Source organism: Harpia harpyja, chromosome Z (assembly GCF_026419915.1).
Source record: "Harpia harpyja isolate bHarHar1 chromosome Z, bHarHar1 primary haplotype, whole genome shotgun sequence".
NCBI classification, from domain to species: Eukaryota; Metazoa; Chordata; class Aves; order Accipitriformes; family Accipitridae; genus Harpia; species Harpia harpyja.
The window spans coordinates 44,655,482-44,675,104 of record NC_068969.1 but is presented as its reverse complement, the minus strand read 5'-3'; the positions used below and the strand labels follow the sequence as shown (position 1 = coordinate 44,675,104).

Sequence of the window (19,623 nt, the reverse complement as noted above, 5' to 3'; positions counted from 1 at the left end):
CAGGGATGGTGACTCAACCACTTCCCTGGGCAGCCTGTTCCAGTGCCTGACAACCTGTTCTGTCAAGAAAGTTTTCCTAATATCCGATCTAAACCTCCCCTGGTGCAATTTGAGGCTGTTTCCTCTTGTCCTGTCACTTGTTACTTGGGAGAAGAGACCAGCACCCACCTCGCTACAACCTCCTTTCGGGTAGTTGTAGAGAGCGATAAGGTCTCCCCTCAGCCTCCTTTTCTTCAGACTAAACAACCCCAGCTCCCTCAGCCGCTCCTCACAGGACTTGTGCTCTAGACCCTTCACCAGCTTCGTTGCCCTTCTCTGGACACGCTCCAGCACCTCAGTGTCTTTCTTGGAGTGAGGGGCCCAAAACTGAACACAGTACTCCAGGTGCAGCCTCACCAGTGCCGAGTACAGGGGGACGATCGCTTCCCTGGTCCTGCTGGCCACACTATTTCTGATACAAGCCAGGACGCTCTTGGCCTTCTTGGCCACCTGGGCACACTGCCAGGTCGTTTTTGTCCTACTTCCATCACGTTCGTTCTGTTTCTCCGGACTGGTCTTACTAGTTTCAACCTTGTAGTTTGAAATAAGGATTACCTCACTGTATGTGTCCCAACCAATGTCATGACTAATACATCACGCTAAGAAGCTGGAGCTTCCATTTTGGTACAAAAAACTATTTCCCTGAAGCTTCATATCATTTTTGCACTTTGACAATACTCCAAGCATAAACTTTTCTTCCAGTACGAGGAACGGAAAAAAGCCCAAGGATTACGCTTCTTGCATCACGCTAGCGATACCTGCCAATAGCGGAGTTTAGGTATGAGGTTCCTACGAATAAAAGACTGCATTCAATAGCTTTGTACAGATGAATTCAGACGAACTTGTAATTACCAGTTTCCTCAGCAGTGAGACGTGAGGAAATCCTAACAGCACTGGAGTAAAGGAAGAAATTACTGCAGACCAAAACTCCTTCACCAGGTATTCTCTCTCAGCGTCAGATCAGTCATGCTACGCGCAATTAAACTATCATCCAAGACACAGCACTACAGGGACAGGAAAAAAAAAAAACCAAACCAAAAACCAACAACCTTACTGCCAGTGATTCAAATTTGCCATACATCTACAACGCAGATATTCTGCCTCACATGTTTGATTTTGCCACCCATTTTCACGGGCTCTACACGGTACGGCGGAAGAATGTTCTGTCCTTAATAAACTGACCTCTTTTGTGGTTTCTCAAGGATGAGGGAAGGGCATGTTCATCACACCATGGGCCTCGTGCTTCCCTCTGCTGTGCAACCAAGAGAAAAGCACGGGGTGTGCAGAAACCGTTTCCCTAGATCCTGATCTTCTGAAATGTTAGTGTGGGCCTAGCTGGAGTGTACCGCCCTAGCATCAACACTGTTAATAAGAGAAATCTTATAAAAAGATTCATTTCAGATGGATGAGACATTTTATACTAAAAAAAATATTTAATTTTGACTTTGTACAGTTAAATAGTATTCACAGCTTAATATTCTTTGGAATATTTCGCTGTTGCCAGAACTTTTCTGCTTCTCCCACTCCCCTCTTACCCAAAGTACAATGCCTATGAAACGCATAATTTTGCATTTTATCCTGGAAAAGTCTTTGCTCACTGTTTTTTCCAGCAAGCTTTGAAGTTTATCTGGGAAACCAGAGCTGTGGGATGGAGCGCCGTGCTTCCCGTTCTTCTTTTTTGCACTGTGCAGCTGATGGTGACTGCGACAGCGATGGTTTGGCAAAGGCACCTGCCGTGAAGCTGGAGAGGTCTCGGGAAGGAATTAAGAGTATGGAAACAGTGCCGCCCAGAAATAGAGGGTGGTGACTTATGCCGCCGCCTGGTGATGCCAGTGCTTTCTGAGTTTGTGCCTCTGTTGTGACGGCTGCTCTAGAGAGGAGACGCTGGCTGTGGCCAAGATGGGAGAAACTGAAGGCGTGTCCTCAGGATCAGGGTGATTTGAGATTCCCTGTCTGGTCTGCAATTTTTGGGTGCAAAACAGAGACGCTGAAGCCGGAGCACCCATCCGTTCCTCAGCTGGCAAAGCAGAATCGAGAGAGCCGTGGAAGAAGCTCTGACTCACAAGCCTTGCCTATGCTGAGACCAGTCATTCCTGCATTCCCCCAAACACACCAAGAAGTTGTTTCCCGCACAGTTCAGGGCACCGAGGGAGGGTGAGGATGGGTTCATGTGCGAACAGAGGACGTCGTTAAGAAAGTCCTTCCTCTGTCAGAACCAATCCCTGCCTCCTGATTTCAGGTGTCCCCTCTGAAACCAAAGCACCTCAGAGAGACAGGCAGAAAGCTGACAAAGCATTTCCCAGGGGGTAGACACCGGTTCACCTTGGGAACTGCCTCTCTGCACCGCCTGTGCTGGGATGAGATCTAGGAACAGGCACGTTCTGTCTATGTGTCTGTGTTCTCACGCCTCCTGTGAAAGTAGCTGGGCTCCTCTGAATGCCAAGGCACAGCCAAAGGAGGAGGGACTATGTGTTATATAGCAGGGTTCAAAATGCAATTTTGGGGGAGAGAAGCAATCAGACATCTACAAAGGAGCATGCTGCTGTGATTCCTACCACCATGTAACATGCAGCTGCGGAAACCAGCAGCAGAAAGGTCAGCTCTCTGCACCTTCTTGTGAACGTTCTCCACGATTGCACCATCACAAATCCACTGGCTATCTGCGGCCGGGAACATGGCTGTGACACTGCCTCCTCCAAGACACTAGCACGCCAGATGCGAGCACTGAAGAACTGGTGCTGTCGGCAGCTGTTGAACACGAGAAGCCTTCGAAACAGGGGAACTCATGGGATTACTCAGCCTGTTCCTTGGCCGGTCGCTGCCTTCCACACCCGGCTTCTTCACTGCTTCCAAAGATGACTGAAACCGAGCTCTGCACGCACATACACGAACCTCCAGGCACCGGCACAGACACCTCCAGCAGGACAAACCTCTACCCACCTTGGAGAGGTTCCTGCTTTGTCATGCTCTGTGGGATGCAGAGAGGAGTGCTGGAGGTGGCAAGGTTATAGCTCATCCCAACTCCTTTTATTGACAATAACAGAACTCAAGCTCAGTCGATTTTTTTAAATTTTTTTTTTAATATCAGACTAAATTTATTTTTTCATTGTTTTATCCATTTACTCTTTTTTATGCTACTTTCAACTTCTGCACGTTGTCCTTTCCTTCCTTTGATGTTTCTATCTCTTCCTTTCTTTGCACCTTCCCCTCCCTGATTGTCAGCTGAGCTGGTTTCAGATCTTTTAGGGTCCTCTTTTTCACCCACCTGGTACCAGATGTGCCAACACAATAATAATTCTCATTATTTTGCCCATAACTGCCTTCTCTTTGGGCCATTTTCACAGCTGGCAAAGTTTTGGTCTTTCCCCTGCAATTTTGTGACAGTAAGGTGGGTAAGGACTGAAGCAAGTGATTTCCTAAGGACTGCAGTGCAACAATGAATGGCAAGCCAGACCTTTTCTCTCTCAAGCAAAGCTGCTTTGAAAGGACTGGTGAACTCCCATCACGGAAAGGAAGAGATGTTGACAAAGGATCAGACTGAATGGATTTCAAAGGGGACAGGAAGCTCAGCTTGCAAAATGAGGCACAAGAATCTTTTTCCCAACAAGACTTTTGGCATCGCTTTAGCACCACTTCATGATGGTGAGCTGTCCCAGGAGAAGAGCTTTGTCAGCCCCCCACCCTGTTTGCACACCCCTCCCGCCGGCGGCGGGAGTGCTCCGGCCGTAGGTGTGCAGCCTGCTGCGCCCAGCTGGGAGAGGAAGCCCCTGCCAAGCCCCTCAGGCACACCTGGGTTGGGGGGGACCGCTCCTTGCTGTCCCCACAGCAACACCCCACAGCGGGGTCCAGGGCTCCGAGGATGCTCCTTCCAGCCGGGCAGAGCTCAGGATGCCCTTCATGGCACTGGGACTGGGTGGGGGCACCAGGGGACGCCAGCAGAGACCGCGGGTGATGCCCAGTTCGGTCCCCATCGGACCTGTGACGAAACCAGCTTCCCCTCCTGCCCGCTCTGCCCTCAGCATCTGTTGTGCTGCCGGTGCGTGGCTGCAGCAGGATTTCCTGCAGGAGGAGGCACCACCAACACGGCCCTGGGGCTCCAGGGACCCATGGCCGTGCCCCCCAGCTGGCTGGCGGCAGCCGTGGTGGGGCACGGGGGCTCCGGGAAAGGCACCAGGAGAAGGGGGAGAAAGCAGCACCCGGAGACTGTGTCAGGGAAACAGGAATTTATTTCCTTTTCCTTGAATCGAGGGTTGACGGAGCCCTGCTAGTGCCGCCGGCGGGGTGGCCTCTTGCAGGGCTGGGCAGAGTCCTGGGGGCCGGAGGCCTTCCTCTTTGGGGGGCGCCGGGGCGCCCTGGGCAAGCGGTCCCTGCCCCGGCCAGGAGCAGAGGGGCTGCAGCCCTGGGCAGAGGGACCTGCCGCCGCCGCCTCCCCCGGCTCCTCCTGGGGCTGATCTTGCTCTGCAGGGATGGGCGCAGATGGGAGGCTGTCGGGACCCCCGCGGAGGGTGGCCTCTGACGTGCTGGCTTCCTCCTCCACGTCAGGGCCTGCAGCGCTGCTGGAGGAGGCCGGGTGGGGAGCGGGAGTCTGCCCCGGGGAGGCCGTGGAGCTGGGGCTGGCTGCAGGGCCGTTGTCCTCCCCGCCGGCAGCGCGGGGGTCCTGCTGGCCCAGGTGCTGGCGGATCGCCCAGCCGCACAGGCGAACGGCGGCGGTGATGAGCCGGGGGACGAATGTCCGCGTGTGTTGTGACAGGCAGTTCTGCAGCTTCTGCACCAACACCTCCTCGTCCAGACCCCAGAGGCACAGGTGGGCCACAATGATCCCCTCCGCGGCAGCCACCTCCCACCACCGCTCCTCGTAGAGCACCCCGAGCTCATGTCGCACCCAGGGCAGCAGGGGCCTGATGTTATTGGGGTGGCTCTTGAAAAAGTCTGCCCAGACTGCAGGAGGGAAGCTGCCCACTTGAGCCCAGGGCACCAGCCCCGCAGGCCCCTGCTCGTCCTGGTGGTCTTCAGCCGTTGGCTCTCTGAGGCTTGGGACATCCAATGTCAAAAAATCATCCTCTGACCGCACTGAGAACAAGATGGCCATCGTCCCCGACCTGCACAGGGCGCAGTTTGGCTTCTGCCGTACCCAGCGCAGTGCACAGCCTAAGCAAAATTGGTGGAGGCAAGGCGACATGTAGGCGACGTCGTCTTGATCGTCGCAGCAGATGGGGCAGCTCCACTCGCTCTCGGTGGCCATGCTCTCTGCATGCTGAGGTGAGCTGGGAAGCGCTGAGGATAAGGAGCTGCTCCCTCTTGCTGGCGCTGCAGCGGCGGCTGTCGTGCGCTGCAAAATGGAGAGAGGCCACGGTCACTCGCTGTCCCGGGGAGGGGAAGGGAGGAAGAAATGCCCAGGCCCCTCGAGAAGGACACCCTCCTGGCTCCCCAAGCCCCATCACCTGCCCCACGGCTGCTCAGGGGGGACGTTTCCCCGCACAGCTCACCTCCGCTGCTGCAAGCGCACCCCGCGGTGCCCAGCTGCCTGAACCAGGCAGGACTGGGGAAACACAGGGCATGGCTCTGGGACGGGCACTGAGAGCTGCCGATGGCAGCCACCAAAGCACCACCCAGCACCAGGAGAAACCTTGCTCGACCCTCCAGACCTCGCAGGCACGCTCGGCAGGAGTCCAAGCACGAGCCAGACTGGCCCAGGCTCTGCTGGTGCCCGAAGACAAGCAGCGAGGGACACGAGGTCACAGTGCATCGCCCACTGATGTCACAGGCCACCGCTCGGCCTTCCACCCCCACAGGTGCACAGCATCTGGAGAAAAAGAAAATAGCGTTTCTTGCTTTCATCTTCTACATTTCCATGTTGCCCTGGCTTGGTCACCTGCAACACACGCCCATGACTGTGTGTCTCATCCCCACTCCTGAAGCCTTGCAGAGGTCTCCTGCAAGGGGGAGCCTGGTGGGAACAGTCAGCGTGGACTGCCCGCGGCTGGGTGACGTGTCCCCCAGCTGGCTGCCTTTCCCCGCGCAATGCCGGGATTTGCAGAGGGGACCTGCGTGGTTAGTGGCCAGCCCTGGGTGAGAGTCTCCCGGCCTGCTGGGTCATGCCCCCCGCCGGCGGGGAGAAGCCTGAAGGGGCATTTTTCTCCAGGCCCATCCACTCCCGCTGGCACTCGCCCACGGTGCCAGGTCCCTCTCCGCTTACCACGATTGCCATGCTTCTGGTAGCTGGTGCTCCTGGCCAACCGTTGCACTGGTGGTCCTCAAAAGTGCTAGCAATGGAGCCTGAGCCTACATACGCAGGAAGGAGCTGTAGTTGCTGTTCCTCATAGTCCTAATCATGAAACTGCACCTGATTAGGGATTATGCTTGTCCTTGCTTGCAAACAGCAAACATCTGCTGTGTTGTGTTGGGCAATTCTCGTGGTACTCCTTGATGCTAATTAAATTCACATTTGTACTTAAATTTAAAAGAAAAATTTAATGAAGATTTCATTGTGCAGTGTCCTACCACCATAAGCAGTTCTACATGGAGTCTGCAAAGATGCGTCAGGAGCTTATTCCTTATGTATACTTGCACCAGCACCCATCCTGACAGCATTTGCGTGGGGCACCTCAGCCCAGCCATCGGTCCATCCCCCAGCCCAGCTCTTCTGCCCAACAGTGGCCCCTGAGCACTCCCATCCAGGATGGCCACAAGACTATGCTGCGGCTGTTTCTTATCATGAAGGGAAACTTCAGTCCCTTGCCAGGAGTCCTTCCGTCTCTGTCATCACTGCTTCCTGCTAGTTCAACCCTTTCTGCAGCTGGGCCTTCTTGTACTCCATGCCAGATCGTACCACTGCTGAGCAACTAAAATTTGAATTTCCTCTTCACCATGAAAGAGGACAGCAACATAAATATGTACAAGTGCAATTACTGATGTAGAACTAGCACAGCAGAATGTGGTTTTAATTGTGTGACAACTTTATTTGGGTAACTTGCAGTTTTAATATCAAAAAAAGGTGTCTTACACTGTTAATGCACTTGGTGAGGTCAGACCTTAAAATTTAAGCAAAAAATGAATGGTAATCTTAGGGACAAAGTCTTTTCAGATCTTTTGGTTCTCTTTATAAACAGAACCAGAATAGATTCATTGTGGAGGCTGTTAAAAAAAAAAAAAAAGAGAGAGAAATAGCTATTGAGGAAGATGACTTGCATATCTTTGTGTAGGAAAACTATGGACATAAGGGAAGAGCAACCTCATGAATTTTAGCAATTAATATAATGTAAAATGCAAAAGCATTGAACAATGCACATACAGAATTATATCTATGTGTGTAATACTTTATTATGGGACCAGAAAGCTGCAGAGCTCTCTGTATGTGTGCTAGAAGGCCAGACGGTTGAGGTGGCAAAATGAGAGTGTAGGAGCTGCAGAACGCACAAAGGAAAAACATTTACACTTGAACGTAATGTAGACTATCCATGGCAACCTTCCATGAGTTTTAAGTATTAATAAAATAATCACCCAAGTGCATGGAGTTTCTGATGCTGGATGGCATATGTGGACATGTGCCGATCCAAATTCATGAAAGAAGCAGGAAAGCTGGAAGTGAGTTATACAAGGAGACGCTGATAAAATTCTGAGCAGTGGGATTTTTCTGAGGGGGCTGATGGAATTCTCTGTGCTCAAGCCAGTCTTTGTAGCATAGTCAAATATTTCTCTGCATGGAGCTTTTAATTTGTGCCTAACAGGGTATAGGCAACACTGGCTGTTTTATTTGGGTAAGTACATGTTCAGGACGTGCCGAATGCCGTGTACAGCTGAGGTTCAGCTGGGTTCACTTAGGGCTCTAGCAGCTGTGTGGTGGCAGGCATAAAGCAAGCATGGGGTACTCCTGCGACCCCCGCTGTCACCCTGCCTGCCCCTCCTGGTGGAACTTGGTTCTCCTGGAGGAAGGGGGTTCAACTCACAGTTGGGTCTTCAGCCACCGCAGCTTCCACCTTGGTATGGTAACATATTAAGCTGAAAATGGTTTGATAGAATATGCTTGTCCAAGCACGGGAGCTGATCTGCTGAGATGGGCTCTCCATGGAGGACAGCATTCCCCATCAATGAAAACCATGGGGTTTGTTTCCCACCACATGTTGGTGGCCCAAACAGGCATTAGCACCATGCCAAAAGTCTAATGACCCAAATTGTTGAAACATACACAATAAATACTGGGCACACGTGCTGTGAAAAATATGTAATATTGCCTTTTTTGCTGTCTACAGAACAGTTCTCTATTCAGTGTTTAGAAAGATCAAGTATAGCCCTGGCCAGTACTGAGGGAATGACATAATACCAGTTTGACCTGATTTGCCTATTTAGAAGGTTACAATGTTATAAAATCTGGCATCTGAGAGAAGGGGAAATTACCTTACTTCTTCATGGAAACACACTGCATTATTGTGCTGTGCCTGCAAAAATACAACCCACAAAGAGTGGATTATAATAATATAGGACTTTGTTTCAGAACTTGGACAAAATCATTGTCTTCCCAAGTGATATTGACAAGGATTTACCAACTTTTACTCCTTTTCTTTTCTTACAAGACTCTGTACAGTCTTCCTGTCTATTGCTTGGAGCCTATCCTGACATCATTTCTTAAACTTCAAAAATCCTGTGGCATCATCTCATTGATGATACATAAGAGTTGCATTTCTTCTATATTTCTCCTCCTAACTCCTGATGTATTTTTAACCATGCTAAGAATTAGTACACCAGCAGGGTACCTGTAATGACAGAAGCGGTCCTTCCAAAACAAAACAGAATGACTGGATTTGGAGACCAGTTCACCTTCCTGGGCTGGGGATTTGAGAGTTGATTGATCACTGCATGAACTGTCTGCATTTCAAGTGTGAGTGCAAATGAAATGGGGTAAAGCTGAAGTAGCTGTGAACACAATGATTTGGGAGGGTTCACAGCTCCTGTGACCAGCGCAAATCCCAGCAGCTGTGCAGTAGCTCTGTTATGTGCAGCATTAATATGCAGCATATAACCCCATAGAGTATTACATACATGTGTTGCATGGCTGTGCCGCTATTCAGCTAAAACTAAATCTGTTCCAGTCTTGCCAAGAAAAAATAGACTCCTACCGTTGTGCAAATGTATCGGTTTGTGTGTGTGTATATGCATGCGTGTCTACGTATACACAAGGGCTGTCAGATGGTGCAAGAACTGTTCTTCTGTCTTTCATTGGTGTCATGGCTGGTAAGTCAGATACTGAGGTTTTCTTGTGCTGTATCTGCATAGCTTGTATGCATTCCTCTTCAAAACAGGTGTTTCAAATTAGCACCAAACAAATGATAAGCAGGCCCTGCATACGCTGTGGAAGCGTGGCAAATTGCCAGGGAGGAAAAGAAAGTTTTCATCTTCTTCAGATGTTCATAAATGGGAAGCACTTAAATGATGTAGAAAACAGCCTTTTAAATTTCAGTTTACAAATGCCAGTTGAGGGGATTAGAGTCACAGTTTTGTTCTTGGTGAACTCACCCTTTTCTTGAGTAAACATCTAAGATGTAACAGCTAATCTTATTTGTAAAAGTGACTGTTGGATTATTATTAAATTATATTATTGTGTGGTGGGTTGTGCCTTTGTCAGAATTATACTTTCTCATAAACATGATGGTCTAAAGAAAAAGATGGTACGTGGGCTGCTGGAAGAAGTAATACATTTTATTAAATAACTGATGTGATAGGAAGAACTGGCCAAACTTCAAGGCACTCAAGCCCTTCTTCAGATTTCAAGGTCTGAGCACCCAAAAGGTGATCTAATTTTTCCCACTCTATCAGTTTGTCTGATAATGTCTACCAGCAAACCACCTTCTGCTTTGTTAAAGTTGGTACTGGTTTGCCAGAACAAAGGAGGAGCCCCAGGTTCCAGTGGAACTGCCAACTGATAGACCACTCTGGATTGAATCAATTCAATTAAAAATTTCCAAAATAGCTGGAATAGAGGGTTTCCAAAACCCTCCAAAATAGGGTTCACAGACATGTCCATGTACTGCAAATAACCATTGTAGAATAATTTACTAGCTGTCATAAATGCTTTAATTTTTGCATTGATTTACCAGTAAATAACTGTTTTAAAAAGGTAAGTCTGTAGTTCATGACTGTGACTTCTTAAACACTACTTGAATTGCGGCAGCTTGATGACAAAATTTTTAATGCAAGTGTGCTACCCTAAACAATTCATTTTCCCTTCATTTTATTTTTCTTACTGTACTGATATGCCATTGCATGTCTCTGTAGGTATATGTGTAGATGAATTAAATAAAAATCTTGTTCAGAGGCAAGTCCTTTCTTCCTTAATGTACTTTTCTCATCACAGATCACACGGAAAATACTACTTTGTAGCAGGTAGGTGTCACGGTCCACTCGGTGGACTCGTGATGGTTCGTTTGCTACGATCTCGAAAGTGCAAAATTAAGGTGACCAACACCAAAGGGGATAGCAATAATCACACAGTAAAACTTTATTGTATTGCCTGTGAAGAGGCACGCGATAGTTAGAGATGGGTGAAAGAAAGGAGAAAAGTAAAGTTAAGTTTAGAGAGAGGAGAAAGAGAAGTTATAGCTACTACCGCTGATCTCAAGACGTCCTAACAGTCCCGGGTCCAGCTAATGCTGCATCATCGATCATCGTGGTCCTTGGTGGGGAAGCTCCAAATTTCCGTTGTTCAGAAGTCATCTTTTATGCTTAGTAACACACCTTGCTCCACCTCTGCCTCAGGAGTCTCCGCCCTTCTCGAGCGAGGCTATTACGCAGGCACAGGGTCAGTGTCTGAGGCGTGGTAAGTCTTGGAGGTGTGTTTTGGTATTACAATGAAGCAAAGTTCGTCTAAAGTTCATGATTTCTTCATCGATGTTATGGTAACAATTGCAATCCATCCTTTTTGGACAGTAGCTGTGCGGTTATCTCTAACAGAGCCTTGTACTGCGCATTCTGTTCTAGGGATCGGCCACTGCACTCCCAAACAGGCCGTTGTCAGATAACGTACTGTTCATGTTCCTGATGACGATGTTGAGACAATGCTGATTTTCTGTCTGTACTGTTCATGTTCCTGATGATGATGTTGAGACAATGCTGATTTTCTGTCCGTACTGTTCATGTTCCTGATGACGATGTTGAGACAATGCTGATTTTCTGACCGACTCCTACAGTAGGCTTACTCCAGTCATGATCTAAACCAGCCTGAATCCTTTCACTGCTTTCAGTCTGATCCTCACTTCCCATACATGTTACTTCAACTCATTTGGGGAACCGATTTTGAACTTTGATTAAAGCATTTATCCATGACTTTGCATTCATTAATCATATATTCAACAATTTGCAGGATTTGGTATTTTTTTGCCACATCCATTAAAAAGGCATTAATGCAGCACACTGTATCATAGATTCACTTTGCCTTTTTTATTATTTTGATGGAATTTGCTGTCATTTTTCTGGTTCAGAGGTATACCTAATACTGCAAGTGCTCTGCCTCGGACTTCCAGTGACCAGTGACAACGAGCAGCTCTTGGTCTCTGGAGGCTGTTGGAGAGGCACACCTGGACATGCAGAGGAGCAGCTAATCCAAAGGAGAGAGAAATTCTGCCAGTTTCATCTTTCCCGAAGCCACAGCTCCAGCCTGCAGTGCTGGCAAGCAGGCTTGGAGGCAATGCTGGGAAATACTTTGCCATCTCGTGGCAATTCACAGAAAAACAGCCCTGGGTGATCAGAAACACTCAGCTACCCAGAAGGAACAAAGCTGGAATGGATGATTTCAGGTGCAGTAACTGCAAAATGGCACTAAATAAAGATATGTGCTGAGTTACGTATGTGATGTTTCCAGTGTTTCTTCTTTTTGCTTTTTCTTATTAGGAGGCCTCATTGTGTCCATCACTTTTCCTTCACAGACTATCTCCACACTTGGACTTCTCATCCTTTTTTTCTTTTTCTCAAGCTTTGTCTCACTACTTGCTAAATAGCCTGAAAGGCTGCATTCACCTGTGTAGCAGTCATTGAATTATGATAAAGTTTTCTCGGGGTCATTTTCTCTTGCTGGACTTGCATGCTCCTCAACTGCGGTCTCCAGGTGGCAAGTTTTGTATTTCCTTTTTCCACCAAGATTTTCACTTTTCATTCTGTTCATCCCTCCAGAAGTGGTCCTTGGTCTGTTGCTTGATCCACTCCTTGACCTGCATCTTTTGTCAGAGCAGTAGTATCTGCTGCAGGGTTCCCTCTGTCTCTACAGACCTCTCCATTTCGTAAAGGATTATATCCTTTATTCTGGACTAGTAGATTGCCTTGAACAGTGAACATTAGATTGAACCCTCTTCCTGCAGGGGCACTCACAGCCATCTTATAAGTACACTCTTCAACCATCTTATAAGTACAAAAAGCAGAACCCTGCCGGTGTTTCCTTTGCTCATTTTCTCTTCTGCAGTAATCATTGCTGCCTCTGCTTCTTGGTCTCCTTTTGCCGTGGCCTTTGCTACACAATTGTGATCTGCTTACTTCTCTGAATGTAGTGTTCTTATGACTCAAGAGAGCCTCTCTGGCTTTTTGGAGAGATCACAGCATGACAGCATGGTTGAGGTTAGAAGGGACTTGGCATTGGTGGAAGAGGATCAGGTCAGGGAATACTTGAGCAAACCGGAAATATGTACATCCATGGGCCCTGATGGGATGCACTCCCAAGTGCTGAGGGAGCTGGCAGATGTCACTGTGAGGCCACTCTCAACAATCTTTGATCAATCATAGCAACTATGGGAAATTCCCAAGGACCAGAGGAAAGCAAATGTCACTCCTATCTTCAAGAAGGGCAAGAAGGACCCAGGGAAAGATAGGCCAGTCAGCCTTACCTCGATCCCTGGGAAGGTGATGGAGCAACTAATACTGGAAACCATTTCCAGGCACATCAACAATGTGAAAGTCAGCAGTAGTAGTCAGCATGGCTTCACCATGGGCAAGTCACGCTTAACCAACCTGATGAACTTCTACAATGAAATGACTGTCCTGGTGGATGAGGGGAGAGCAGTGGGTATTGTCTACCTGGACTTCAGTAAGGCCTTTGACACCATCTCCCACAAGATCCTCACAGAGATGATGTTGATGTATGGGATGGATAAGCAGACAGTGAAGTGGATTGAAAACTGGATGAATGGCCAGGGCCAGAGGGTAGTGATCAGTAGTGTGAGGTCTAGTTGGAGGCCAGTGACTAGCAGTGTACCCCAGTGGTCAGTATTGGCTCCAGTCCTGTTTAACATCCTCATTAATGATCCAGTTGATGGCATAGAGTGTACCCTCAGCAAGTTTGCAGATGACACAAAACTGGGAGGAGTGGCTGAAACACCAGAGGGTTGTGCTGCCATTCAGAGGGATGTGGACAGCTGAAGAAATGAGCTGACAGGAACCTCATGAAGTTCAACAAGAGGAAGTGCAAAGTCCTGAATCTGGGGACGAACAATCACAGGCACCAGTACATGCTGGGGACCACCCAGCTGGAAAGCAGTGTTGCAAAAAAGGAGCTGGGCATCCCGGTGAGCACCAAGTTGACCATGAGCCAACAATGTGCCCTTACAGCAAAGAAAGCCTATGGTGTCCTGGGCTGCATTAGGAGAGGCATTGCCAGCAAGCCAAGGGAGTTGATCCTTCCCCTCTGCTCAGCACTGGTGTGGCCACGCCTGGAGTTTTGGGTCCAGTGCTGGGCTCCCCACACACAAGAGACATGGACATACTGGAGAGAGTGCAGCAAAGGGCCACAAAGATGATGAAGGGACTGGAGCCTTTCTCTTATGAGGAAAGGCTGAGAGAGCGGAGACTGTTCAGCCTGGTAAAGAGCGGGTTCAGGGGGATCTTATCAATGTACATAAATACATGAAGGGTGGGTGTAGAGAAGATGAAGGACTAGACGACCTCCAGAGATCCTTTCCAGCCTCAACCATTTTGCCACTCTGTAATTAAAGTGCAGAATAATTTTCAAATTCTCCCTTTCCTACTTTTTCCTATTACTTTGGATGTTGAAAATTATATCTTTTCCTTGCAGAATAAAGAAAAGAATTATGCTCATGGAAGAACCTCTCTGGATGTGATTTGCAAGGTTTTTCAGATGATATAAGATGTGTAATAAACAGCCTGCAATTTTCTTCTAGGAAACGTAAAGGCCTATGGTTTTTGTGAAAGTTAAATGCATTTTGACCAGTTCTGTTGTAAAGTATTCTGTTCACTGTTGAAACTCAGTAAAGTGAGCTGTGCAAAACATTTTTGATCTATTGGTCTAGAGGAGGAATAATATTTTTTGACAGTGAGTATGTAGAGAGGTTATGTCTGTTATATATAAACCCTCAAAATTAACTAAATACAATATTAGTTATGTTATGCAAGTGTTGATGTAATTTAATGCAATGCCCTCTATTCTTGATAGCTTTGTTATCAGTATGTCTTTACTGATCAAAGCTTTTATGATGTAACCTTAATTTGGAGGAGGTATTTTCATTGCTCAGTTCTGTATACTTCTCTACGTCCTTACTTCTACATTTGCAGCATTTCTGAAATAACTCACTGACTTTGTGTATGGCACTTCTGAAATTACTGATTTTGCTTTGGAGTGGCCACAGCTGCTGGTAAACTGAAGAGCTGGGATTATAAGTGAGATGTATTAGCTGTGTTTGTTGTATGTCAGAGGGAAGAGAGTCATTTTTCTAGGTTTAACTTGAAAACATGGAAATGAAATTCTTCTGGTGGTGTCTTCTAGCCTACTAAGTTTGTATTGTTTTGTGTGCATCAGAAAAAAAATGGAAAGTTCCTCTCAGCAAAAGCATTTCGATGTCAATGCCATGAAATGGGTAAACAGTTGGGAATACCCAAGAAAAGTTCACTATAGCTCACTAGTAGATGGTAAAGAGTTCATACATACTGTAGAAAATCTAAATACTCCTAAAACAACTTCAAATTTTAAATAAATCACCTGGAACTATAAAAACATGAGAGTTACAAAGGAACTTGGGAGAAAACAAAGGTAAGAGTTTCACAGCTTCTACTCATGACATGTCAGAATTAGATACTCAAATCATAGTGCACCGAACACTTCTGTCTCACATTTTATTTAACAGAGATTAATGAGAAGAGATGACCTGTCAAATAGAAAATGTTCAGCTGTTCAGGTGCTTCAGTTAGATAACAGATTGGTAGTCAATGGTATTTTGTAAATTTTGGAGAGACCTCACGTTGATGCTGATGTCCTGAGTGCCATCAGAATATAGTATTACTTTTTACATATGTAATTTCTTTCTTCGTTTGTGTGTGCGTGTTTGTGTGTGTGTAGCACAAGTGATATATTCACTTTGGCAGTATTAATGGATAAAATGGATCCACGTAATCATGGGAGAAGAGGCAGATATATACATAAGGGATAAGTTCCCTTAGTTCAATAAAGAACATTGACCTGTCACTAAATCAAATCGTGGGTTTAAAGTTTGAGTTTACAAAATAGCCCTGCAGCCTCTCAGCTACTGCTTCCCCTATTTGTGTATGTGGGTGTGATTCTTTCTGCTGTCTTTTCCTCCCTACTTTTTCTCTCAACTCCTTGATGAAAGGCTGAAAGGCTCTTCCACCTCTCTTTGCTACCCTGTCTCCCTTCCCACCTCTCCAAAATACTTTCCACCTTCCTACTATTGAAAAGTCAATGTTTTATACACTCGGGTTCTGTAAATTCACTTCCTATCTGCTCCCCAGGTATGGTCACAGTACTGGTTTTTAACATTTAAAAACTATGATTCATAAGAATTTGATACTTATTATACTGCAGTACTATCTGCACGCAGCTAAATCAGGATCTATAATGCCATTGGCTGCCCATGGTTAGGTAACAATTCACATTATCAGTTCCAAATTCACTTGAGGAGAAATAGTGAGATGAGGGGATATGAAAATAATTAGATTAATTTTATTATATAAAGCATAATGTAACTAATTACATGTTGGCTACCATGTAATATTGACTATACAATTAAGTACTTAACGCCTGCACCAAGAATGTCCTGGGAACTGAAAACTAAAAATTGTTGGTAGAGTCAGCAGTTGCTAAAAATCCTGTTCAATATACATGAAAGTCGCTATTTGTGCAGTTACACATCTCTCTTCTTGCTCCCTCTCATCTATATTCTAATTTTGACAGACATTCTCTCTCTCTCTGACCAACTCATGGTGGAGGGTGGAATTTCCCTTGCTGCGACCTTTGGCTGTTGCCTCTTATCCTTCTGCTCCACATTGCTGGGAGGAATCTGAGCTCACCTTTCTCTTACCACCCATTAGAAAGCTGAAGGCAGCAGTGACTTCTGCTTCTCCACCCCACCATTAGTCTTCTCTGGGAAGAAACCAACCTCCCTCCTGTATATGAGCATCCCTTTGCAGGTCATGAGCACCAGCTCCCTAACCATCTAAATGTATCATAACTTTTATGGGATGTTTTTCCTTTTTACAATGTGTGAAACCTGAACTGATTTTTTAAAATTTATTTCTGTTTGTTTGTTTGATTGATTGATTGTTTTTTTAAATAGGATATTGTGGAAAAATCACGTATGTCTGCAAGCATGTTTATCTATACCTTCACCAAAACTATGTAGATTTTTTTTGTTGATGTAGATGATGTTGTAAGAACCAATGAATAGTTGAGTACTGCTGGTGTCCTTTGTAGGAATGGTACCCAGGAATGTAGATGTCATTTTTTATGCATAGATACATTTTTTATACTCTGAAATTGAACTTCTAGGTTTTTCTCTAAGTGTTCATGAAGGACAGAAGGCAATTATTTACTTACAAGCTGTATTGCTTCAAATATCTAATATAGTATAGGTGACAGTGAATTGTTAATGAATGCTAAACTACATCAAAAGTAGGAGAGATGCAGGCCATTTGTGTACAGCTTTTGTCCAACTTTTGTCAGCATTTTATTACAGTGGGTCATAGTGTTTGTAAAATATTCCACAAAGTATTTTTAAGTAGAATAAATTTTTGCTAAAAATGTATCAGAGGCCCTATGCCTTTTACCTAAAGCACTCGAACTAGCTTTTTCATTCAGTTGCTTTCCACAGTAACCTGAATATCTTCTGGGCACATTGTGTCACTGCAGTTACAGAGTGTGCTCTACTTCAAAAGTGACACACTGTACAGAGACCTTGAGTTCATACAATGCCTGACTTCTACCTTAGTCACAATTTGGCACGGAAAACTACCGTGCACCAGTGGCTACCTGAGGGGTGATGCATTCAAATGCATCCAGGGCCTTTGCCCACTGCCAAGGAGGAATGGGGTTCTGGCCTTTATATGAGCCCCAGGGGTTCCTTAACAATAAAAAGGTAAATGTTTGATGTCTTGAAGAAGGTATTACACTTAGATTCTTAGAAAAGTGAGTGGTTCAGATGAGATTTGCATGCAATGCTAGACTTGTCAAAGATCTTATTTTACTATAAGCTACTTCTAAAAAAATACTTGCTTGAAGAGGTACATTTTGGAGGCCTCTGACAAAGTCTGCTCTCTGTGTCCAGGTTATTCTGTCTCCATACTTCTGGGAGAGTCTTAATCCCACGTTCACAGATACAAAATTAGTGTTGAAATACTGCAAAGTATTCCTAAGAGTAAGTTTAAGCTTGTGCAGTTTAAACCACTTTAAACGGTTGTGTAAGTTCAAAAAATTACTGCTGTCGTGTTTTATATGATTATCAGAAACAGCTTATTCATGAGATACCAAAGCTCTCAGCAATTTTTTACATTTGAATCAATACTCTCGCAGAGTCTAGCAAAAAAAATATGTTGGCCTGCATTGGTGGTGAAATCTGTAATCAAAGGATAAAAATTGTCAGGAACCCTTAATATCCAGTGAAGGCAAAAAATGAAGGAATTCACCATTTTTATGATGTCTATATGTTAACTCTAACTGCTTATCTCTTTTCTGGACTCATTCTTCAGCAGCTTGTGTGCAGTTGTTATTAAAGTCATCATGCTGCTTTTTATGGTACAGAATATATACATTAATTATAGTTTAGCAGGTTTTTTACTTGGTTTTGGTCCCCCACCCCAACTCTTACAGCATCAAGAAAACTGTCTTGCTGAAAAATCTCTTTTCAAGCTTCTGTTTACCACCAGAGTGTCTTGAAGATGGAGCTATTGCTATGTTTGCAAACTCTATGAGAAACCAAGGTAAGATCAGTGTAACTCTTGCACTGAGATTTTTTTTTATCAGTAAACATAATGATACATTTTTATAACCCAAAATGTCAATACTATCTATCCTTTTGTCTACCTAAAAAAAAATACATATGGTATATGCATACAGCGGTTACATAAATATGTTTCTAGTCACAGAGCCAAGATTCAAGCCCTGCTGTTAGGTTTGAAACACCACCAAGAACATTTTTAATACTTATTTAACTGAAAAAATTAAACAAGTATCTGTCTTGCTAGAAGTGAGGCATATGTGATGCTTTATAAACACGTAAGTCAGGGTCCTCATGTTGCAGTACTTTAAATCCTTCTTCCCTTTTTTTACTGCATGGTTTTCAAGTATCCGTGTACATTGAATTTCATTATGTTATTGCCCTGCCATTCAGTCTCATGAAGTCCTGGCACAGTTCTTCTGACAGCCCACATCCTTACTAGCCTGTCTAACAGTATCACCAGCAAAGTTGCTAGTCTCACTCTTCACCCCCTTTTTTCACAGGGTTACATTTAGGAATGTACTGGATAGACCAGGTCCTAGCACTGATCTCTGCAGAACCGTGTTGGCAACTTTCCTCCACTACAGGAGTTAATAGCTAACTCATACTCCCCTCCCCCATTTCCTATCTGCTAATTATTTATCAGACTTTACTACTGAGTCATTCTTTTAGGCTTAAGGCTTCTTTTAAGGCTTAAGGTTTCCTTTAAAAGCCATTAGGGGACTTGGTGAGAAGCCTTTTGGAAATCTCATAGACTATATTAAATAGATCTTCATTGCTTACTGATCCCTTTAAAGTAACATCAACAGCCTGAAAAGGCTTTAAAAAGCCTTTCCCAGATAAAGTAAATAAAACTGAAGTTTGAAGTGCATTTAAAAAATTTGTGTAACATGAGGCAATCCAGTAGCAGGTGGTTACTGTGTATGTAATCCAAAAATCACTGTTCAGACAGCTGGGTCATCTATGCTATGTTAATTACTTCTAATAAAAGGCTTTATGTCTTAACTAAGGCTTTACCACCCTGATTAATTATTTTTGCAGGCTATGTAATAATAAATCTACATAATAAATACACAGTTGACAGACAGTAGGGATTTATTATTCTGTGGAGGCAGTCTGTAAATATGTTATGGTAATGTGATAAACACTTCAAATATATATAAACTGTTTTGGTATCCAATGCAAATACATACAGGACCACTTAGCTAAACATATGAATTATTTATTTTCCAGTGTCTTTAATTCTATGTGCATTGTGATCTACCCAATATGACATTGGTGATTATTTTTCTCAGCTCAGATTGCCTTTATCCAAGATATTGGGAAGCTACCACTGAAAAGACATTTTGGGAGGTAAACTTGACACGTA

The 19,623-nt window shown here is 45.2% G+C and overlaps 1 protein-coding gene across 1 annotated transcript; it reads right to left on the bottom strand.

Moving 5' to 3' along the window:
• Window positions 1-4,247: 4,247 nt before the first annotated feature.
• Window positions 4,248-6,243, bottom strand: LOC128137008 (uncharacterized). The gene is made up of 2 exons (XM_052777559.1): window positions 5,526-6,243; window positions 4,248-5,368 (listed from the first exon to the last, which is right to left on the bottom strand). Exons 1-2 carry the CDS (start codon window positions 5,595-5,597, stop codon window positions 4,304-4,306), a joined length of 1,137 nt encoding a protein of 378 aa, XP_052633519.1. The 5' UTR covers window positions 5,598-6,243; the 3' UTR covers window positions 4,248-4,303.
• Window positions 6,244-19,623: the final 13,380 nt, after the last annotated feature.

Excerpts from the sequence above, each read along its gene's own strand:
- LOC128137008 (XM_052777559.1), bottom strand. The coding sequence starts at position 5,597 with ATGCCCTGTGTTTCCCCAGTCCTGCCTGGTTCAGGCAGCTGGGCACCG. Across the intron at positions 5,369-5,525 it reads GTGCGCTTGCAGCAGCGGAG|CGCACGACAGCCGCCGCTGC; the intron begins GTGAGCTGTGCG and ends TCCATTTTGCAG.